We start from the raw sequence: 23,844 nt of genomic DNA, 5'->3' as shown, positions 1-23,844 counted from the left end.
CCCTCTGGACACAGAAGACGGTTGTTTGGCTCGAACTGTTTTGGGGGCACCCAGGCAGGGGGATTGAGATCTGTCCCTCGTGCATGGGCAGGCTTCTGGAACCCGGTGCCTGTGGTGTGACACCTTGCACAGCCTTGGTGCAGTGGGAAGGGGCTTGGACCTGCCTAGACTCAGTGAGCTGGGTTCTTCTGACTCCCCATGGGAGACCTCGATTTGGGGGATGTGGGAATGCGGGGTGGCTTGGGAAAGAGGGCTGGGGGTGGGAGGAGGGAGGGGGTGTCTGTGGATAGCATGAGGAGTGAGTAGAAAAGTTCTTAATAAAGAAAAATAAAATAAAATATAAACTTCCAGGCCAAAAAAAAGAAAAAAGAGCATGCTCAAAGGACTCAGCCTCTCGGTGACAATGACAAGTCCTGTGTGTTTACATTATGTGTTGTAGGATGAAAGGGTGTGATGCTTAATATTGGTTATCAATTTGATTGGCTCTGGAATCAATTACTAGACAGGCCTCTGGGCAGGGGGGTCTGAGAGGGTATCTCCTGGAGGGATTTACTGAGGAACAAGCTCCTCCTCCAGAGTGAGCACTTATCCATTGGACCTCATCATAGCTGAACTTCCTACTTTAAGGAAGGCTCTTCCTCCACTGACTTCCATATATGCAACACACACACACACACACACACACACACAAGTAAAACTTTAAAAGAAAAAAAATGATCATTTGGTTGTTGTTTTTATTTTGTTTTTGTGTGTTTGCATGCCTGTGTGGTGTAAATGCATGTTATTTGAGTATGTAGAGGATCAAGGTTGAGATTTCAACTGATCTCTTCCTTATACACTGAAGCAGAGTTTCTCACTTAATTCAGGGCTCGGTTTGAGCAACTAGCCAGCTTGCTCCTAAGACTCTCTGTCTCCTCCTCCGACATCCTGGGATTACAGGCATCTTTTTACTGGTGCATTCTAAGGATGTGAACTTCAATTCTCAAGCTGGATGGTCAAGTACTTGTTGAGCAATCTCTCCAGCCCAGAATCACTTTTTTTTTTTTTTGAGACAGGGTTTTTCTGTGTATCTTTGCGCCTTTCCTGGAACTCACTCTGTAGCCTAGGTTGGCCTCAAACTCACAGAGATCCACCTGCCTCTGCCTCCTGAGTGCTGGGATTAAAGGCGTGTGCCACCACCGCCAGGCCCCAGAATCACTTTTAACAGGTACATTCTTTTATTTTTCAAGTGTGGTGATTCGACAGAAAGGAGGCAACTGCCACTGAGAACACAGGAGGTAAAGCACCTGCCTAGCATAAGAAAGCCTCTGGATTTGATTTCCGGCACTGTGAAATCAATCAATCAACCGTGAGTTAGACAGTCTTTAACTCAGGGTGACTCTGAAGAGGAGGAGGCCCACTCCCCCATGCCATGGTGGTCAGAGAGGCACAGTTGTCACTTCCCTGTAAACAGACAAGAGAGGCAGAGCAAATGAGTCTAAGGGTGGCCTGTATGCCAGCAGGCTCCAGGCACGTGGCCCATATCTAATTTGTAGTGCCTGACCTGGGGTAGTAAAGAGAACCTGATAAAGGTAGCCAGAGATGAACTCAGATCCTATGTCTGCATCCCTAAAGCATGTTCTCAAAGGAGTTGTTTGCTCTTTAGTAACTCGTGAGCCCTGGGAGGAGCAGTCCTATCAAGGCCAGCAATGTCCCAGATGTCACAGCATCAGTGGCGAAATGAAAAGACATGGTTAATGTGGGGCTGGTACAGAGCAGCTGATTTAAGATGTCACTGCAGCAGAGCTGGGAATAGAGCTGGGTGTTAAAGACATGTGCTTCCACTCAGAGCTCTTTTCTCTAATTCCCTTGGTGCATTAGGAAACATTTGCTGCTGTGCAGGAGCAAGCACTTCACTGAGAAATCACCAGAAGAGGAAGATGGATGGGGAAAATAGAAAACAGGGAGGTTGACAGTTTAAGTGGTGAGTGTAAACACAGCCAGGGTTCTCTCCTCCTGTGTAAGGAAACACCCACCTCTACCGGGGCCCAACACACACCTGCCGGGCGGTGGTGGTGCATGCCTTTAATCCCAGCACTGGGGGAGAGGGGGGGGCACGACGACTGGCAGAGGCAGGCTGATCTCTGTTAGTTCGAGGCCAGCCTGGACTACAGAGGGAGTTCCAGGAAAGACACGAAGCTACACAGAGAAACCCTATCTCAAAAGTCCCCCCACAGAAAAAAAGAGCAACTTCCTGGCCCTGAGCACATACCTCCAACTGCACGCTGTAGAGGGGGGGCATGCTGGCCCTCAGCACACATCACCAACTACACACAACCTGTACAGGAGAAATTTGCTGGTGCGCGCACACACCAACCAATTACAAACAGAAGTGATCAGATCCCTACCATGAATCGGACTTTTCTATGCAAAAGCAATGATTGAGAAGGGAGGGGGAAAGTAAGGAAAGGAGAAAGAAAGGAAAGAGAGAGGGAGAAAGGGAGAGAGGGAGGGAGGGAGGGAGGGAGGGAGGAGGGAGGGAGGGAGGGAGGGAGGGAGGGAGGGAGATTATAGGGCCAGGCAGAATGTTTACCTAACACACATTTAAGACCCTGAGTTCAATCCCCAGTATACTCCCCCATAAAACAATTTATAAGTAAAAAATTGTTCAGTGAGAGTAATAATGAGAAATATAAGCCAAAAACAAACAAACAAACAAAAAACCTCACACTATCATGGAAAAAAAAGTAAATAAAGTAAGAGCAATAATCATTACAATACGAAATGTTATTACTTATGTTTCTACAAATCAGATCTGAGGGACAAGATATATGCAATAAAATCACAGTTTAATAAAAGCACTATTGTTTACTAAATGAATACCACATATACAATCTTGAAGACTGTTCAGTGGAGAACGATTACGCAGTGGTTTTCTCTCGTTCTATGTATGGCCTTTTCACTCCGTTCACTGCTATTTTGCTGTGTAGAAGCTTTCGAACTTCATACAACTCTATTTGTCCATTTTTACTCTTGTTGCCCCGCTTTGGGAGCCATTACCAAAAGATCTTTGCCCAAACCCACATCCTGAAATGTTTCCTCTGTGTATTATCTGCATAAGACATTTGGAGAAAAGTTCCCCTCTGTGTAAAATACCAAGTTTGTTCAGGGTACATCCCAGGGAGGCCCCTGGGAGCAGCAGACTCCTCTACACATCCCCACTCTCTTCCTGTACTCTCTCCCTCAGACTGTTTTTAATTACCTGAGTCCGTAGATTTTTTTTTTTTTTTTTTTTTTTTTTTTGAGCCACTGTGTGTTGTAGACGACTGAGGTATAGGTCTGGGATTTTGTCAGTGAAGTGACATTGATTTTTTTCTTTTTTCCAACAGGAAAAAACCCTAGCAGTGTCTGGTACAATCTCTGACTGAGGCTTGGAGAGAAAAGTCCAGAGAAGGATGCGGCCACGCCTTCTGACTTGGCAATAGTTGGAAGTCTCCAAACTATCCTTCCATGTACTTAGGAGTTTGGAGAACTGGACTGCAGAACAAATGCTGGGATCTGGGCTGAAGCCGACCAGAAGGCTTCTGTCCTCCTCCCTCCTGAGTCACTGTGGCTTACTTGGCCAGCTGGCCAGCTTGCTTAATGTGGACAGTCATGGGAGAGGCATGTGGAAGGAGAGCCGGGATGCAATGGTCAAGCTCACCTCTCAGAATCATTGAGACACACAGCTTGCCACCAAGGTCCATCAGGCCATGTGACAAAGACTCTGACCAGGAACTGAAATGTAACTCCTGAATGTGCTGTTCCTGACAGTCATTAGAAGCACACAAACACAAAACGGCTAACGGTAGTGAAATCAGGGCGGACATGGAGCTCAGTTGCTAGAGCACGTGTAGGGTATGTACCGGGTCCTGGGTTTAGTCCCCTGTATAGCAAGGAGAAAAACAAACAAACAAACAAACAAATAGGAAGAGCTGGACCTAGTCACACACATCTGTAAACCCACCCAGAAGGTGGAGAAAAAGAATCAAGAGGCTGCCAGCACAACATAGTGAGACCCTGTTCCAAACAAACAAAAGCACAGGGGACTTCCAGAACAGCCAAGTCTACATAGCGAGACCTTGTCTCAAAAAAAAAAAGACAAAACAAACAAAAAGTGTTATGTTTAAAGCCTTACAAATGATTCCATTCAAAATGTGATACTTTGGGATTCCTGCCATCTCATTAACTCCTCTAGTGCTGAATTCCAGACAGACTGTGATTTCTCCCTGAGGAATACTGCTCAGGGAAGAAAGCAGGCTGGGAGTTTCCCTGTGGGGCTTGGGCACTCAGCTCGCCCTTCCAAAACTGTTCTTACCCCAAGGACTTTCTAGGAAAGCCCTCCAGTTCACACATGCTTCAAGCCTAATACTGAAGTACAAATAAGGCCAGTCTCTGAGCTGCCGGCCTCTCCTTACTACGGAAAAGGCTGCAGGTCCCCAGAGTAGGCATGTCTTCACTGAGGCTTCCCACAGCATCTTTGTGAGGAAGCTCTCTCCCTGCAAGGCTGGTCCTGATTTATAATCCTTTAAGAAACCAGAGACCTATTCTAGGGTTTTGAATTTTGTAATTGTTCATAGGAAAAAAAAATATTAGTTTTCAGAGCCAGAAGATGGCTCAGCTGATACAGGTAGCAGCCACTGAGCCTGACAACCTGAATTCAGTGCCAGAGTCCACAGATTCTACGTGGTAGAAAGAGGTAGGAGAAATCCAATAGGCAAGCTGTTCTCTCTCTCTCTCTCTCTCTCTCTCTCTCTCTCTCTCTCTCTCTCTCTCTCTCACACACACACACACACACACACACACACACACACGTAAATAAATGTTTAAAAAGACCATCTCAAATAAGTGGGTCAGTGAATTAAAATCATGTCATGTTTTTAAAACAAAAGCAATTAGGCTAAGGCAGACAGATTACTATGAGTTCCAGGCCAGCCTGGACTACATAGTGAGTTCTGCATCCTCCAGGACTATAAAAGTGAGATTATTTAAAAAAAAAAAAAAAAAAAAAAAAAAAAAAAAAAAAAAAAAAAAAGCAAAAACCAACAACAAAAGACGGTATATTTAATAAGTTATCCTATACATAACACCGTTAACTTCTTAATCCAAATAATGCCTTAATTTTATTTTTTGAAAAGATTTTGTGTGCAGTCCCCATGGTTATCCTGGGATTGTGAGCAGTCTTCAAAGTCATCCTGGGATTGCATGCAGTCCCCAAGGTCATCTTGGCATTGTGTGCTATCCACACTCTGTACTGTACTCACGATAAAGTTACATACGCTAATGGTGATAGCTTTGTCTTGGCTGCAAGAACATCTACATCATGTTGAAGAGCTGAAGACTGGTCACACTGTGATGTAAAGGTCTTAGTAATAAGTAATAACCAACTACCTGTCAGGTGATCTTCTCTACCCTGTCTGTGTTCAAGGCCTTATTCCTCACAGTACCTGGAGGGACTTCTATCGGCACTATGATTAGACGTATCACTCCTCAGGTTTCAATGAGGAGAGCGGTTGTGTTAAGCAGCAGCTGCCCAGCACCTACCTTTTGGCAAGGGTTCTGCTTCATAGAGATTTTAATTATTACTGACTAAATTAAAATAAGTAAAATAACTCCTCATTACCATGTAAAACCAATTTGACCTTCAAAGTATTCCAAAGTATAGTATCTCCAGTGGAAGAGTGGCCAGAGGATTTTTGGGGGGCAACGTATAAGAACTGTACTTCAGCAAAATGCAAAACAAGTAAACATAGAAGGCTATGGGTGTTCTAAAAATGTAGAACTAAAAATAGCATCTGCATTTTTTCCTGTAAGTTATTTCACTCTGCTATATATAGCAAGGAGGTCTTGGACAAATAGACAAATAAGCTTCTGGGCTCCCCTGTTCCCGGAACTCAACAGGAAGAAGCTGGCCACCAAACTGGGAAGGGCAAGAGCCTGTAGGTCCCATCATTTCAATCTCCCCTAGGCAAGGAATCCAGATGTGAGTAAGCTTTGTCTCCATATGTTCTTCTACAAATACTTTTCAACATCTGCCCGAATGGTCTTTGAGGGTGGGACTGTCACAAGAACAAGAGTAGCACATTCAGCAGTCATGGCTAATGAGCCGCAAGTTCCGGGAACTATGAAGTCACTATGATTACTAAATACTGGCCACACACCTGATAGTGTTGCCCCTCTAGGACACCTAACCATTCTCATCAGGAAAGGCAGAATCTGCAGAGGTGGTGGTCACCATAATGAATGATGGGATCAAGCTAGGGCATGGAAACTTCAGCCACAAAAGCATTAGAAATAACAGGGCTATCTATTAATCCAGTCATAAAGTAGGAAATATGTAAGATGAGTCTGAAATAAGGACCAAAAGAAATGACTGGGGGTTATATCAAAAGAACTCTGAAATTAACTCAAATGTTTTCTATTGATTCAAGAATATCAGTTACAACAATACCTATAAGGAGGGGAAGGCGTATAGCTAGATAGCAGGGTGCTTGCATACCATGTACAAAGCCCTGGGTTTAACTTAAAACATAAGTACATAAATAAATCAACAAGTGACTGAATGCATAAATAAATATTTAACTCACACCAACTATTTTAAATCTATGAATTCTGTTTAAATGAAATAGTTCCAAGAAAAGTGGCTGACTACATCCTGGAGCAGGCATTGTTGGTGAAGAATCCAAGCTGCTCCAGTGATTATGGAAATCAATGGGAGTTTTCTGAAAGCTAGAAGTAGGTCTTCCTCCTTCTGCTGAAGGAGGCAGAGGCAGGTGTGAGATGCTTTTAACAATTGATCACCTGTCTCCTGGATGCCAAACTAATAAAGGAAACAGGTGCTTTAAAATAATCTGTCTCTGATAAAGCTTAACATGTTTCAAAATCCATAGGGGCAGGCCAGATCTATCTCAGCTAAATACCAACTCCAAAAATAATAATGATCCTTTTATCTCTCGAAGTTTTTTTCTATGTCACCAGCATCTTGTCAAACAGACAGTTCCCAGCCACAGCCAAGAGGGATACATGTCTCCAGAGCAAACGGATGACAGACAGCAAGTATCCACAACGCCTGTCTACCTCGGAAAACTCCCTTCTCCATTCCCCAGAGCCAACCAACGTCCAAAAGACGCCCTAATCCATCTACCTGCTTTTTTATAATAAGGAAAGTCTGGAATGTAAGGATTTGATCCTTAATTACACCATCAGCCTTCGCCGGCTTCCCAGCCTAAAAAGAGGTGAGCCCTCTGTGGGCTCTCTCTGTCCCCTCTCCTCTCCGCTCCTTCCTCCCATGGGCTCCCCTCTCTCCCTCCCCCCCTTTGGTGTCTCTCTGCCTCTGTTTCTCTCTCTCTCTCTCTCTCTCTCTCTCTCTCTCTCTCTCTCTCTCTCTTTCTCTCTCTCTGTGCCCTCTCCCCCCCAATAAAGCTCTAAAAAGGTAACCATGGCTATGATTCTTTTAATCAGCACGCTGCTCCAACGGCATGGTCGCTGCGGGCGGCGACCAGCCAGGAGGGGCAACGCCGTGGCATAACTAACACCTATAGAAGTCAGGAAACCAGTAAGAAATGGTAGGTAGGGAGCTTTAAAGAGAGGGTTGATAGAAGGCAGCTGGCATGGCAATGGGGAATAATAGAGTAGATGGGGCTGAGTAGGATGGAGGATGAGAGGGAAGTGTGGAGGAAAGATGGGGCCAGATAACTAACTGAAGACTTAAAAAACACAAATGGAAACCTACTAGTATAAGAATCTTCCTAATATATATTTGCATACAGACATACACACACAGAGAGAGAAACACACATTTTAAAAGGGTTTAAGTGAAGTTACCCTATTATTTGGGGGGTTCACTCTCTGAGACACCATGGGCTAGCAAATAAAAAGCCAAATGCCAGGAATGGGTTACTTCTTTTGGAGTTGTTGGTCAGTGGGATCCAACAGACTGCCCCCCAAACTACAGGTTAATGCCATTGATCTTGAGTACACTGCAAAACTTGATGGTAAGACAGACCCTACTATGAAAACACCACACATTCAAGCCATAGAATGTAGAGAAATCAGGCTGGTACTGAACTGGAAGCTTCATGCCTACAGGCTAGCTTTCATAGTGTTAGACTGTGTTAGGCTCACTTACCTACCTGTAAGTGTAATAATGACCAGCCTGGCAAGACATGCTCTCTGGTGCAACAGCGGCATGAATATTATGGAACTGACCAACAATTTTATAATTGGATTTAAGGCCCATTCCACAAGGCAGAACTTATGCCTGCCACTACTAATGGGACCAAGAACCTGAGGCCAGGCGTATCATAGACCTTAAGAGAGAATGTACTGCTATTACTCTGCTAAAGAGACATAGTCTTAAACAGACTGCTAATGACTTGTTATATCAATATATTAGTGTATCTCTCAACAGTCATCAGAGAAACGTCTTGCTTCAAGAGATGGTGATTCACACGGAGGCCCTAAATGGTCAAAATACAGAGAAAAGGAGACTGCAGAGTGCTCAGCAGCAAATGATACATGTGTACAACATACTCCTCTTCTCAAGGCTTCGTGATCATCTCACTGAGGAGGACAGAATGACTATAACTGCCAAAGTCAGTGGATGACTATATGGAAACTCTGTTTTCCAGTCACAACAGGGCAATTGCGCATTCTAATTGACAACAGTTGTGGCAGCACACAAGATTAAGCCAGACAAAACTCCCAGCATGGAAAGAGGCAAGGAGTCGCACCCTTAGATGAGGAGCTGTTGGCAAGTGATGGCTGTTGGGAGAGAAAGAATCAATTTTCTTCAGGGATACGTCCCCTGAAAGGCTGCCCAGAGTCTAGCAAACGGCACTACAATGGTAGCAGTAAGGGGATCCTATGGGAGTAATGGTAGGAAATATGGAAGGAGTTGGAGGAGAGGAAATGGAGGAGAGATTTGATTTAAGCACATTATATGCTTGCATGGACTTCTCGTTCAATAAAATAAAACCAAAACATGATGTAAAAAGTGCCTTGTCACCGGGCAGTGGTGGCGCACGCCTTTAATGCCAGCACTCAGGAGGCAGAGACAAGCAGATCTCTGTGAGTTCGAGGCCAGCCTGGGCTACAGAGTGAGTTCCAGGAAAGGCGCAAAACTACACACAGAAACCCTGTCTCGGGGGGGAAAAAAAAAGTGCCTGGTCTTGCTTGTTAGAGAGGTCTGGCGTTGCTGGAAGGAAGTACTTCACAAGAGGTAAACTCTGAGTTTATAGTCTAACCCACTTCCAGTTGGCGGTCCTTGCTCATTCTTACAGTTAAAGATGTGATCTCCCAGGTTCCAGTTCCCGCCACCATACCTTCTGCTTGCTGCCATGCCTCTACCCTGCCATGATGGTCTCTCATTGCTCTGGAACCACAAGCTAAAATAAACATTATCTTAGTTCCAGTGCTTCATCACAACAACAGAAAAGTGACAAATGCATATTAAGAATCTATAAAGAGTTTAAAAAATTAAGTACTAATATCCCTTCCTCCCCCAAATCATCCATTCAGGAAAGGGCTAATGAACTGAATAATCATATCTCAAAGAAAGACATGCAAAAGATCAATAGATATTTGAAAAGCGCTCCATGTCTTTAGTAAGCAGGGAGATACACATTAAAGCTGCTGTGAGAGTGGATCTCACCAGGTCAGAATGGCTGCTATCAACAAAAGGGATGACTTCAAATGCTGCCGAGCATGTGGGATAAAAGGGACTTTACATACTGCTGGAGGGATGTTAACTATGCAGCAACCACGGACACCAACACGCAGCTCCCACAAAAGGCTGACAAACAGAGCTCCTATACTATCCAGCTACCCACTCTTAGGTATACATGTGGTGATATTGTGTTCCCCAAAATATTGTGCACCCTCATAAACTTATCTGGGGTAGAGAACAGAGCAGCCACTAGATATAGAGGCCAGAAAATGGTGGCACACACGCCTTTAATCCTAGCATTCCAGAGGCAGAGATCCGCCTGGATCTTTGTGAGTTCAAGGCCACACTGGAAACAGCCAGGCGTAGTAACTAGAGCCTTTAATCCCAGGAAGTGATGGCAGAAAGCAGAAATGTATATAAGGCATGAAAAACAGGAACTAGGCAAGTTAAGTTTCCAGGCTTTCGAGAAGCAGTTCAGCTGAGATCCATTTGGATAAAGACACAGTGGCTTCTAGTTTAAGGAAACAGGATCAGCAGAGGAACTGGCAAGGTGAGGTGGCTGTGGCTTGTTCTGCTTCTCTGATCTTCCAGCACTCACCCCAATACCTGGCCTTGGGTTTGTTTTTATTAATAAGTGTCTTTAAGATTCATGCTACATATATATCCAAAGAATCCTAAGTCAGCAGACAGATACCAGCACATCCATGTTATTGCTGCTCTATTCACAAAAAATAAAACATGGGAGCCTAAATGTTCACCAATAGATGAATGGAGAAAGAAAAGGCAGGAAGTAAGTATTCTTTAGCTGTAAAGGAGGAGGAAACTGGAACGATGGAAAGGATAGACCTGCAGGCGAAGGTGATGGGGGAGCAAGAGGGCTATGGAATACGCAAGGCATGAAAGCGGGCACTATTTAGGGAAAGGAGAGAGACCAGCAAAAGGAAGGGGGAGGACATGAGGCATAGAACAAGTAAGGACAAAGTTTAATCATATATGTCTCTAAAAGGTCACAAAGAAACCACTATTTTACATTCTGAAACAAAATTTAACAAACCTAAAATTCCTAAAAGAAGATACATCCCTTTCAAACTATTGGAAAAGAGGAAATATTATGAACAAGTCTACACAAATAAGAGTTAGGCGCAATGAACAAACCTCCAGAGAGAAATACAAAGTCTGAATGGTCTGAGAAAAGATTGAATTAGCAGTTTTAATCCCCATGAAGGCCCAGCAGTGGTGGCACATGCCTTTAATCCCAGCACTCGGGAGGTAGAGCCAGGTGGATCTCTGTGAGTTCGAGGCCAGCCTGGTGTACAGAGTGAGATCCAGGACTGGCACCAAAACTACACAGAGAAACCCTGTCTCGAAAAACCAAAAAAAAAAAAAAAAAAAAAAAAAAATACCCATGAAGAAAAGCCCAAGTGCAGAGGGAGGTGACATCTCCCTAGGATGTCAGGGTTGAAAGGGCCACCAGGCAGAGAAGCAGTGCTGGGGCAGAGACCCCAGTACACCCACAGCTCCTAAATTGGAGACTCTAGTGTGTGTCTGGCCTGGGGTTCCAGATGGGCAGCTGTGCCCAGACCTGTAAGCAAGAACGTCAAATGTGTGGTTATTGATAGCTCAGGATGGTTTTTATTCCTGATGAGTCATGCTGAGGAAGACTGAGATATTAGTGCTTTATCCCTGTGGATAAAGAAAATGCTTGGGAACGTCTATATTGCAAAAGTGTGATCCTCAGAACGGCTCACACCATGAAGCACACACTGGGCAAACACAGTCAGCTTGAAGTTTCAGGTGGACCCTCAGCTAAGAAATTACAGGCAGTCCACCACGCCTTAGAGCTATGCAGAGACAGGGTTCTTCCATCATGGACTTCATGAAATGAACTATTCTTTTTTGTTGTTGTTGTTTCTGTTTGTTTGTTGGTTGGTTCCTTTTGTTTTTTGGAGACAGGGTTTCTCTATGTAGCCTTGGCTATCCTGGAACTCACTCTGTAGACCAAGCTGGCCTTGGACTCACAGAGATCTGCTTACCTCTCCCTCCCAAGTGCTGGAATTAAAGGTGTGCACCCCCATCACCCAGCTGAAATGAACTATTCTTCATACAGATGGGCAGAGGATTGGACTCTCTAATTGTGTCTTAAACATTTTGGGCACAGGGAGAATGATAGTGTATTAATATACATGATCATTTGTATGCAAATATTTTTGCAATTTGACCTACAAATCATATTAATTGAATAAATGACAAGGCTGCTTGATCTTCTCAACAGATACAGAAAAATCCAACACCCACCACCCCCATTCCGGTACCGTACGTGTGTGTGTGTGTGTGTGTGTGTGTGTGTGTGTGTGTGTGTGTGTGTGAATGTGTGTATGACACAGGTTTTATATATGCTGTTTATCATGTTGCAGAAGTTCCCTTATATTCCCACTATGAATATTGAAAAGGGGCTTTGGGAGCTGGGAGTGTAGCTCAATAGTGGAGCACATGCTCTGTGTGCAAAAGGCCTTAAGCTTAATCCTCTGAGTGAATGTGTGTGTTGTGTTGTGTGTGTGTGTGTGTGTGTGTGTGTGTGTGTGTGTGTTGTATTTGTATAAAAACCACAGCTAGTGTTCTAACTCAGTGGTACAGGACCTGCCTAACACATGCAAGGCCAAATCTGGTGCCCAGCAAAATACACAACACAACACACACACACACACACACACATACACACACACACACACACCATACTTAATGGTAAAACACAATAGTTGCTGGAGGATCAGAAATAAGACCAGGAGAAGCCGATTCCTGCCATTTCTTATACAACATTGTCCTGGACTTCTGGCCAAGCTGATGAAACAAGAAAAAGAAATATAAGACACAAGTTTGGAAAGGAGGAAGCAAGCCTGTTTGTAGATGTGATGTAGAAAAATCACAGGGAACCTAACAAAACAAGCACGCAAATCACACAAGTTAGCAAAGTGCCACAGCAGAGGATGCATGACCCGAACTCCTTAGTGCAGCCATAGAAAAACTGCTCTAGGATGAAAAAAAAATGTAGTTTGATTAATGTTTTGAAGCTGGAAGTAAAGCTTTCTGGTGAAGTGTCCAACACCAGGAAGAAAAAAATTCAAAAACACAGCTTTGTACAGATATTAGCTTCCAGTGTGGGCCTGTGTAGTGAAGCTGGAGAAACGGGAAAATGTTAACATTAGCTCAAAGTGGACGAAGAGGCCTGAGGAAGAAGCTCAGTGATAGAGTCAGCCCTGGGTTCAATACTCAGCACCACATGGGGGGGCGGGGGAGTGCCCGGGGGCACAGACTGAACACAGACAGGGAGGGTAGTAAGAAGGAGGAGGAGTAAGAATAGGGTATACAAGAATTCTACACTATTTTTATAACTTACCTATGAGTCTAAAATTATTTCAATGTAAAGTTAATAAACGTTAACAAGCAAATTGATTCTCACTGGAAGAGAACAGAGGCACAACACCAAGCACTTCTACACCTCTCTCTCTCTCTCTCTCTCTCTCTCTCTCTCTCTCTCTCTCTCTCTCTTTTCTATTTGAGCTGTACAGTTAAAGAAAGTAAGGACTCCCTGGAAGTGAGAATCACATGACCACCATTTCCACCCTCCAGCTACTCAGGAGGTGCAGGGATAGTCCCAAGCATTGTCCTGTCACACAGCAACAAGCAAACAGCATGTGTCTCTAAATGAAGTGCAGACACCACCTATGAACGTGGTTTTGGCCAAAGCAAATTTAAACCTGAGCCTGATGGAGCTCTGCGGAAATGTCCAGAACAACCCTGCCACTTCATAGATGTTATGATAGAAACATGCTAAGAAAACCACAGGTGTCATCAGCAGTGTGAGAGCCACAGGCCCTACAGCACAAACACAAATAGCCCAAGGGCTGAAAATAAATCCTGAGGTCAAAACAAGAGAAACGAATGGGGCGGGCCTATAAGAGAAATCTACATGCTGAAAGAGACTTAAAAATGTATCAGCTAGCCGGGCGTGGTGGCGCACGCCTTTAATCCCAGCACTTGGGAGGCAGAGGCAGGCGGATCTTTGTGAGTTCGAGGCCAGCCTGGGCTACCAAGTGAGCTCCAGGAAAGGCGCAAAGCTACACAGAGAAACCCTGTCTCGAAAAAACCAAAAAAAAAAAAAAAAATGTATCAGCTAATTGCAATCAATAGACTTCATACAGATCAGATTCAAACGTACAAATTGAAAACAATGAAACCACTTGTAAGACCTGTGGATATTCTAACACAGTCGGGGCAACTTAATAACTTAAATAATAACAATTTTAAGGATGATAGTAACAATTTTAAGGATAATGGTATTTGTAGTTACATTTTTACAGCAGACTTTTTTTAAAAAGGCATTTACAGCTGAAATATCATGATGACTGAGAGTTGCTTCAAAATAAGTGGATGGTGCTGCATACCTGAGGTAGGAAGATTATGCTTGTGAGACCACACTGCTCTACACAGTCTCTGAAAACTGAGAAGGGTAGGTGGGAACACAGACCAAACTTTGGCCATATCTACAGAAGCTTCAGAGGCCACAGAGGCTTTGGATCCACACCCCGTTTCCCTGTTGACACTATTCCCCTGGATAACACTAGAGCTGTAAACAGCTTCGACACTCGTAGAAAGTTCTATTACCATAAGAAAGGTAAGAGAATCAGGGCTTTACAGAGGCCCATGAAGACAAAGCTACTTCCTCTCCATCAAAAGAATACAATCCCAGTTCTACCTCAACCCCTCCCCAAACTACACACTATTGTCTCCCTTTTAAAATGTAAATTCAGTCAAGTATGCTTGGGGTTGGGGGTGGGGACTGTGGCCAGGAACTCAAAGCTCTGGAGAGGAAGAGGCAGGCTCATCTGGAAAGGGAAAGGCAGGCACACAAAGGCAGAAGAGCAGCAGGAAGGCATGGCATCACGGAAGGAAAGAAAAAGAATCAGAGGCTTTGGTTAGGAGAGTATGCCTTCTCAATTCTCCTGAAACAACAAACCATGAAGACTGGGGAGCACAGGTTAGAGGTTGGACTCCTGGAGCAACAGAGAATAAAGGAAATGGATCAGGGCAATTCCTAGATAGATAGGTGGATGGATGAATAGAAGATAGATAGATAGATGATAGATAGATAGATAGATAGATAGATAGATAGATAGATAGATAGATAGATAGATAGACAGATTATAGGTAGAATTCCAAACTGTTTTCCCAACTGATGATAGGAAGACATCCCAAGGCTACACTCAGATCCACATAGGGAGCCGAGAAGAGTCAGCGAGAAGTATATGTCACTAGACTGAAGACAAAGTCAAACACAAGTGTATCTCAGTTGTGGAACAAACCCTTAGAATTTGTGAGACTTGGTTTAATCCCCTGTAACAGGAAAATTAATGTTAATTTGGGTAGGGTGTAGGAATGCCGTTAAGTCAGGTAGGGTATGAGGAAGAGATGGGGCCCAAGCACCAGGGTTCCATGTGCAGTGATGCCCATCTACTATATAGTCTACCTCAGGTACTGCTGCCCCAGCTTAGCCTGTCGATACTAGATGCCCACAGCTGAAGGGATGAAAACACTGTCTCCAGAGTGTCAGGTTGATTTCAAAAGGCAGCTGAAGAGGATGGAAGTACAAAAGAAAGAGAGGCTTCATCTGACCTTAGATAGGACCATGTTTATTCACAGTGAAGGAACATCTTTTCACCCCCATGTGCAGACAGCCAAAATGCCTATGGAAAAGATGGAAGGTGGCCCCTTATCAAGGAAGCTGGGAAATGTAGTCCTTAAGCAGGAAATTATCCTTCCTAACACTGGGAGGATAGATGAGTTAGGAGAGAGAGACCAATTTTTATTCCCATTATATAGTCTTCTGTTATCTCCCATCATTTAGTATTCCATATATATTGTCAAAGTCAAGCCTGAAACAAGTAAGTCCAAACAAGTTTAAAGTAAATTTAAAGTTGTTTAGTGTAAAATAATATTTAAAATCAGATCTATTTTGAAAAGTGGTTATAAAAGATTAAATACTTGAGTAAAACAGGTTAAATTTACAATGCACTTGCATGGCAGGAAACTCACGGGTTCATGCAGTTCTCTTGGATGCAACACAAGTTATCTTGGATGGAGCCCCATCCCACCAGAGTACATTGCTTGATAGCCCCATTACAGGACAAGAATGTATGGGAAATAAGACCTGCCAGAAGTCTGCTGCTTCTGCCTCTGGCTGCATAGGCCTGACCAGCTCTAGCTTTGTAGATCTGACAAGCTCCGGCCATGTAGGCCAAACCAGGAAAAAAAAAATAAAAATAAAACCTCCTCCTTATCTAAAGATGAATTATTCATGTCTCATATGACAGGTGGATGGATTCTGTTGTCCAATGAAAGACCTTAGAATCTACACCCACATCCTAAATTCTCAAACTACAGACAGGCAAATAGCAATTATTCTACCCTCAGTGTCTCCCAAACTGACATATGAGGATGCTGTGAACAGGGGTTGTACCTAAGCCACCACCTGACTGGTATGGGACCTGCGTGATAGTTCAACTTGTAATATTCAATTCTTCCTTTTAGCTGAGGCTAATTTCAGGGACTACATCCTAACCATCCATGTTCTCTCATTAAAGGAGGATGCCAGATACTTGGTCATCACACTCACAGCTCTGGAAAGGTTTTCAGAGTATCCAAGTAGTGTCTTTGAGAGTCAGTTTTATCTATAGAGTGATAAATGATTCAAGGAGTGCACAGGCTTTGGCAGTGATGCTTGTAGATGTTTTCTAAAAAAATTCCAAAAGTCAATACTTGTTAAAGCTCCTTTAGTTTTGTTGTTTTTGCTTTACAAATTATGTCTCTTTTGAAACAGAATGAAGTTCAGAAATATGCTTACTGCTGTCAGTACGTGGTGACCTAGGGGTCACATGGACACAAGGAACAAGAGTTGGCTTTAGCCTTCCCTGTTAATTCAGTCCACACTGTAAATTATTTATTACTGATTTGACATGACTGACTGCTCTCATCTGTCATCTGTTGGCTGAGTGTATGGAATGGGAATGTAGAGATTTTTTAAAGATTCTGTTAGTAGGGTTAATTTTAGAAAACATTGTAAAATAAATCATTTACTTTTGGCATGGCAGTTATTGACTTAGGTAGAAAGTTAGGGTGTTCTAGAAAAGAGACTTGAGGAAGAAAGAATACTTTTAAACTGGACATTGAAAATCATTTCTTTTTGGAGAATACAACTTAGAACTAAATTGTCTCTTTATATAGCCTGACACATAAAATATATTTACTATATAACTTTGGGACTAGATCTGACTGCTGCCAAGGATGGGATCTATGCCCTCCTCGAACAATGCTGCTGCCAGGCCAACAAATCCTAACTGGTTTGAAATGGGGCCTAGAGACACAGGGACCAGAAAAAATTCCTCTGGTTCCCTCCTACTCTGGCTCCTCCCCCTTTGTTTTCTCCCTTCTTATCCTCCTACCTAGTTTTTATCCTGCCTTTTAAATATTTTACTTACTGAGCTATACCTGAACTATATAGAGTGACGATACCCAAACAAAATGTTCCAAGTTAGCTCTCCCAGTAGCTCTCACCCTACAACCACTCCATTTATTCCTGATACATCTGCAAAAGACCTTTCAGATGCTGTGGAGAAACTCTGCCTAAAAGAGAACTTCATCCCTACTACCCTGGGCCAGATACAGTTCTTTATATTAGTCCTCTGTTTAGTCCTGGTCCCTTCCTTTGGTGCTCTATAGCTCCCTGCTACTTCTGTTAGCTAACTTTGATGCAACGATCCTGGCCATGGGACCAGTTGCTGTCACCCTGAATCAACTCTATGCCCACTTTCTCCCACCTCTGTTCCTCCCTATTCCTTCTTCCTAGGAAATCTGTTTTACTCTGTAAGCAAATCATCCGCTTATAGCCCTCTAATAATTATTTCCAAAAGTCTTATCAGGAATGCAGGACCACAATCACCTGATCTGTTACAGCTGATCAAGCTAAAACTCTCCCACAACTACATGACCAGAGGGCACCCTCTTTGTAAACCCAGAACTACTCACTCCAACAAAGACCCTCTTCATCAGAAAACACCTATGACACCTCTGTCCTGCATTTTTTATATCCTTTCATAGGAATGATCATTTCCTGCTGAAGGACTACACTTCCCAGCTTCCCTTGCAGACTACAGAAGTTATTTCTGCCCCATAAGAAAGAGGCCACCTCCCATCTTCCCCTGTAGGCACTTTGGCCATCTGCACACATGAGTGACAAGATGCCTCATTCTCTGTGAATAAACATGGTCCTACCTAAGGTCAGACAAAGCCTTTCTTTCTTTCTGACTGTGGTCTCTCTCTTCATCTGCCCCTTTTTAATAAACTAACACTGAGCACCTTCTAGACAATAGTGAAAGGGTAGGTCCTTCTGCTGCTTTACATCTCACTGTGGCACACCCAGCTCCCCCATACCTGCAGATTCTACACCCAAGGCCTCAACCAACACTGAACCAAAAGTAAAATATGTCTGTGTATCCCTTTCTTATCCTTGTTGCCTAAACAATACAAAAGAACAGTATTTCCAATAATAGGCATCGAATCATCTGGAGCTGATTTAAAGTACCCAGGAGACTGTGTGAGGGTTTGGTGCAAGTAACTCCACACTTCATATAAGGGACTGCTTCATGCATGGTTACTGGTACCCACATAACCCCCACTGTACACTTCCTACTGTAGGTTACCATCAGCTGTACAGTGCTGGGACCCTTGTCCTGGACTCCTACCAGAACACACTCTTAACGATGGTGCTATCTAGCTCAGGACTCTCAACCCCTGGCCTAGAGACAGATATTTCTCCAGCTACTGAGTGTGGCTCAGGGGAGCTTCCTAAATAGTCTGCAATCCACTGGAGGATAAAAGGTATTCAGAACATAGGCAGATAATGGCTGCTTCAAATGCTTTGCCTAGGAAGCTGCACTCACGACAAGCGCCACAGAGGATCCTCAGAGCAAAGAACTCAAGAGCCTGTGACTGGGAAGCAAACCCAAAAAAGGCCATATAAAGAGTCACATGTCATTAATTCACCTTTGAGGACAGGGTCCCTCATGCTTTGAACTCAGCTACTTGGTGACTGTGGCAGTGGGGTTACTTGAGGCCAGGAGTCATGGCCAATCTAGGCACCAGACTGAGACTGTCCATCTCCAACAAACAAGCAAAGCTACTCTGATTGAATAAATACCTCCCTTTGTACTGTAACTGAAGCAATGGCACCTGGAATAGGCACAAGACAGGACAGACTGCCACATTTCACAGTAACCTGTGATTTGCTATGCTCACAAAGGCTCTAGCCAGACTGACCTGACAGGTCTCTTCCTGGCCTCTTCCAGTGCAGTGACCCATGAGCCAAAGCCCATGTCCATCCTCACCCCATATGCCTTATAATTCATTCCTGAACTCTCTATGTCCTGGCCAGCATATGTACCCCATCTCCACCATCCCTTACCTGCAGCACCCACCCTCACTGCACCTCTCTGGTCACATCCCTTTGGTCCTTACATGGCAACCCTAAACTCTGTGTGTGTGTGTGTGTGTGTGTGTGTGTGTGTGTGTGTGTGTGTGTGTGTTTCGAGACAGGGTTCCTTTGTGTAGCCTTGGCTGTCCTAGAACTAGCCCTGTAGACCAGGCTGGCCTTGAATTCACAGCAATCTGCCTGCCTCTGTCTCCTGAGTGCTAGGATTAGAGGCATGGACCACCACCGCCCAGCAAGTAATCCCAGTCTCCTTAGCTGCCTTCTCTAAGAGGTGTCTCCTGGCAACCACTCTATAAAACAGGATCAGGAGCCCAGCCTTGGGCCTTTCTTGGGGACGGGGCTTAACAGTAGCCCTGGATGGAACCCAGCTTCAGTCTCCTTTCACCCCAAGGGCCTGATAACACCAATCCCAGGCTTCTGAGAATGGAAGAATTTGACCTGTCTTTCCATAACAAGGTAGCGAAGTGAGGCATAAGGTTAACTGCCCTTCTCATGGTTGGGAATTGATAAAAAATGCTGGCAATGGCTGCACTGGGATGATGACAAGGTCAGAGAGGGAGATGAGAGATGTGAGACCCCCACACACAACCATCATCTCTCTCAAGCCCACTAACTACCCAGAGGCCTTCCCTGGTGGAAGGGCTATTCATTCCAAGGGAAACTATTCAAGAATTTAACTTAGAGAGACAGGGAGTACTGGGAACATCATAGGCCTCGCTGGAGGCTGTACTAGACACTCAGGAACAAACTGGGATCCTAAAACTTAGGTGGATGTGGTTTTGCAGTGTCAGATCCCTGCCTCAGTTTTTTTTTTTTCCCCGTCCATCAGACAGGGCTGCTTTCGAGGTCCAAATGACAAATTGGCAGCACTTTGTCAACTAAGGATAAACTATTTCCTAAAGCTTAAGTATTTCTGAAAAGGAAGCTACTGGGATGATAAAGGCTGGGTGGAAGTGGGAAGTCCATGTACACCGACTCAGAGACTTGTTAGAGCCCTGACTCATATGTGCAGAGGACAGACACATGGTTGCCTGGAGCTGGAGACACTGAGGGCTTTTGTATAAAGGATTCCCCACTCCCTTGCTAAAGCTTCTGGTGAGCAGAACTCAGGAAATTCCACAGCCCTTGCCACCCACGAAAGCATGTCTGGTAATTGGCCAAGGAGCACCTCTCCAGGGGTGTTACTCAAATGTGGGCCATCACATAAGAGTCACCTTTTTGCTATTTCACACTCATTCCTGGGCCTCTTCCCAGACCTGCTGAGTCTAACACATTTGATATCTGATACTTTAACAAACTCCCCAGTGGTTCTTATAAAAAGTTGGAGAAGCACAAGCATAGAAATATGAGAAACCTGTTTGCACCCCAACACCACTCTGCAGTAGGTGCAAGTTACTTAACTTCTCTGAACCTCAACCACTGCCCAGGCAGTCAAAAGATTCAAGTCAGCCTAGACAACACGGCAAGAACCTTATCAAAACCAAAAATCAAAACTCAAGTGTAGAGAAAAAGATTCCCTGTCTTTTTTTTTTTTAGACAGGGTTTCTCTGTGTAGCTTTGCGCCTTTCCTGGAACTCGCTTTGGAAACCAGGCTGGTCTTGAACTCACAGAGATCCACCTGCCTCTGCCTCCTGAGTGCTGGGATTAAAGGCGTGCGCCACCACCGCCCTGCTGATTCCCTTTCTTCTAAATTATCCCAAAAGACAGGTTCAACAATATCACCCATATGTGTGGGGCACAATTTGCAACTGAAAGGCAGGGGCTTCTTAGGGTGCCTTCAGGCATGGTGGGAGCAGAGCATAGAGAATGTCAACCAACTAGGAGGTCATGTCCAAGAAGGTGAGCCAGAGGAAAATGAGGAACTAAGCTTTAGAAGGAACTACGACATCACTTTCCTCAGGGTTGCCCCGCTGCTGAGTAGAGTGCTCCAAGATCATCTACTTCTATGTAGACTTCCAGGTGGGGGATAAAAGGTGAAAGGAGCACCAGGAAACCCTGGCTTCCATCCTAGCCTGAGGGTTCTCAGAGCAGAAGAGTAGCAGACTCCCATTGGAAGGTAACTCTCTGTCACCAACCTGGAAGCATCTCAGTTCCCCAAGACCGCTTTTCATCTGGAAACAAAATTCTTATTAAGATAACTGGCCACAGCCTGGTGGGGGTGGCACATGCTTTTAATCCCAGTACTGAGGAGGCAGAGGCAGGGGGCCCTCTGAGTTAGAGGCCAGCCTGGTCTAAAGAGTTGCAGGACAGCCAGGGCTACACAGGGAAAGAAGATTGACCTGTGTGGTGGCTCATGGCTGTTAAGCCCAGCACTGAGGTAGGAAGATCATCACCAGCTAAGTAAAGGGCGAGGCTACATAGAGACCTATCTCAGAAACACTGGGGAGAAGGAGAGGAGGTAGACAAGAAAGGAAAAGAGAGAGGAGGGAGAGGAACCGGAGGGGCAGTTTCAGGGGGCCAGGAGACTAAGAAATGGTACCCAGTTTGTGGCCGGATCACGGTTCACATAAGTGGATGGACTGTTGTTTGTGCCCCTGCCCTTCAGTCTGATCTGTGCCAGGTGTATCAGAACTTTTCTTCCCAAGACAACTCTTATCTAAGACCGAGCTATCATTCCTGTGTGTTAAATGCCATGGTGGCTGGCCAAGGGCTGAGGCCAGAACTTCAGAGGATCATGTCCAGGAATAAGGTAGGAACACTTGGGGATGAGACTGCCCAGGTGCTGCCAGATGCCAACCATGGGTTTGTTCTGGCTTAGAAACTAAGTTGGAGTGCCAGTTTGGGACAGGGCCCACCGCGTGGCCCCCTGCATCTAGGGCGCTGAGGCACCTTTGAGGTTGAAAGACTTCACAGGCAGCTCCATGGGCCACCCTGGCCTCGTGCGCATTACACACAGCACCAACTTCCCCAGAGGCGCTTGACCCCAAGTGGACCAGTGAGGCTCACCTGCTGAAGACAAGACAGCCCAGGTGGTTGATTTCGTGGTCCGATCGGTGGCGGCTATAGTCCTCCCACAGGTCCTTGATGGCTGTGACCGCCAGGATGAAGAGAACAGGCGCCAGTGCCAGGCCCGGCTGGAAGGCGTTCACCGCTGGCACAAAGTTGAGCAGAGCGATGAAGACGAAGTACACGTTGGCCAGGCGGTGGAACTGCTCGAAGAGGTTCTTGGGCAAGAAGGACAGCAGCGTGTACTTGGTGGTCTTGAGGCGGTTGTCGGCCAGGTGCTGGGTGCAGCCGCGTATTAGCAGCCGCCCCCCCTTGGGGGCTCCGGCCGCCGGGTCCTCTGTGCCCAGGGGAGGCAGCAAGTTGGAGCGCACCGTGCGCGTCCGGTCCTCCCAGCGCCTTCGTCGAGAACGCCGCCGCCGTCTCGGGGGTGCGTGCTCCTCGGCCGCCGCGGGCTCCCGCTCCATGGCCGCGTGTCGCCGCGCCCGGCTCCTCTGCCGCTCGCGCCAGCCTCCTAGGTGATCATCGCCCGCCGCCCGGGCGCGGTGGCGCGGGCTCCCCTCCTGCGGGACGCACAGAGACCGCGGTCAACGTGCCGCGCCCCGCCCAGCCCGCGCGCCCCGTCCAGGCTTCGAGGTCTGCAGTCCCAGCCGGGCGGGAGGGAGCGGGCGGGCCCGGCACTCTGCCCCTCGCAGTCCCCTCCCGCCACCCGGGCGGCCTGGGGCGGTTTCCGCCGAGGTGGCTCCTGCGCCCCGCCCTAGCTCAGCGCCCAGATTCAGATTGGGCGGATAGCGGGAAACAAAAAGAGCCCGCGCTGGAAACTTTAGAAAGCTTTACTTTCGTTTCCCTTGAAGCATCAGTTCAGTCCCAGAGGTTTTGCTAACGCACTCTGAGGCTGAGAGGAGAGGGAGACTTCTGGATTGAGGAGACACGATGCCCCATCCCCTCCTCGCGCGCTCTGCCTTGGTGCAGGCAGACTTGATTCTGGACCAGGAAATTGTGTCTGGAGAGCTAGTTTAGGCACCTCCTCGAGTCTGGGACTCGGAGTTAAACTCCAGAGGAGTCCCAGGCATACCAATTTTCCAGTTTTCAAATTCTATTTTGAAGAGAGCTTTGGCGCCTAAAAACTCTCCATGAAGTCACTATTCCTGCCCTTTTACAAAATTCCCTACTCTACTATCCAGCCCGCACCTACTTTCGGATATAATTTTTTTGTGAATCAAACATTTTCTTTTTCTAGAAACACCATCAGCTTTCTTTACTCCCCAAATAAGGATCCTTTTCTTTTTTCTTCGAAGACAGGAAGATTATAATGTACAGTCAAAGAGTCATTTGAGTCATTGTTTCCCTGCCTGGTGGACAAGGTCTGAGATCCCCTAGGGCAACTCTGAGGTGTGTGCTTTGATCTAGAGAATTAGAAAGAGAATGAGCAGTAAGGGAGGCTGGTGGGTAGCTGAGAAAATGTGAGCCAAGGACTCCTTTCCTACTGATGGAAGAGAGGAGTTTGTATATGTAAATACTGGGAGATTGGAGTTGACTCTGAGAGGAGTTGGGAAGTACCCTATCCGTGAAGTAAGGAGCCACAGTTTCCACTCTATGTGGCTCTCTTTGCAGATACGGAGATGAGAAATAGTGATATTAGAGAATTGTGGTCTGGAGGGAGGGGGAGGGGCAT

At 45.5% G+C, this 23,844-nt stretch overlaps 1 protein-coding gene and 1 long non-coding RNA gene across 3 annotated transcripts in view; one reads left to right on the top strand and one right to left on the bottom strand.

The window, feature by feature from the left end:
- Positions 1-22,884, bottom strand: part of Atp10a (ATPase phospholipid transporting 10A (putative)) — a 165,458-nt gene extending 142,574 nt beyond the window's left edge. Inside the window, exon 1 of one of the 2 annotated variants that reach the window (XM_028855714.2) lies at positions 22,173-22,884. In XM_028855714.2, coding sequence (XP_028711547.1) covers positions 22,173-22,636 — 464 coding nt within the window. In that variant the 5' untranslated portion in view covers positions 22,637-22,884. The remainder of the gene's footprint in view (positions 1-22,172) is intronic. The other variant, XM_037198221.1, reaches the window with a different exon arrangement.
- On the top strand, positions 1,292-3,775 carry LOC119086486. Its single transcript, XR_005089784.1, has 2 exons — positions 1,292-1,963; positions 3,369-3,775. It is a non-coding gene; the product is annotated as an uncharacterized LOC119086486 (long non-coding RNA).
- Positions 22,885-23,844: the final 960 nt, after the last annotated feature.

This window comes from Peromyscus leucopus, chromosome 1 (genome assembly GCF_004664715.2).
Source record: "Peromyscus leucopus breed LL Stock chromosome 1, UCI_PerLeu_2.1, whole genome shotgun sequence".
In the NCBI taxonomy this organism is placed as follows: Eukaryota; Metazoa; Chordata; class Mammalia; order Rodentia; family Cricetidae; genus Peromyscus; species Peromyscus leucopus.
The sequence above is the reverse complement of the archived record's forward strand: the minus strand, read 5'-3'. Positions and strand labels throughout refer to the sequence as shown.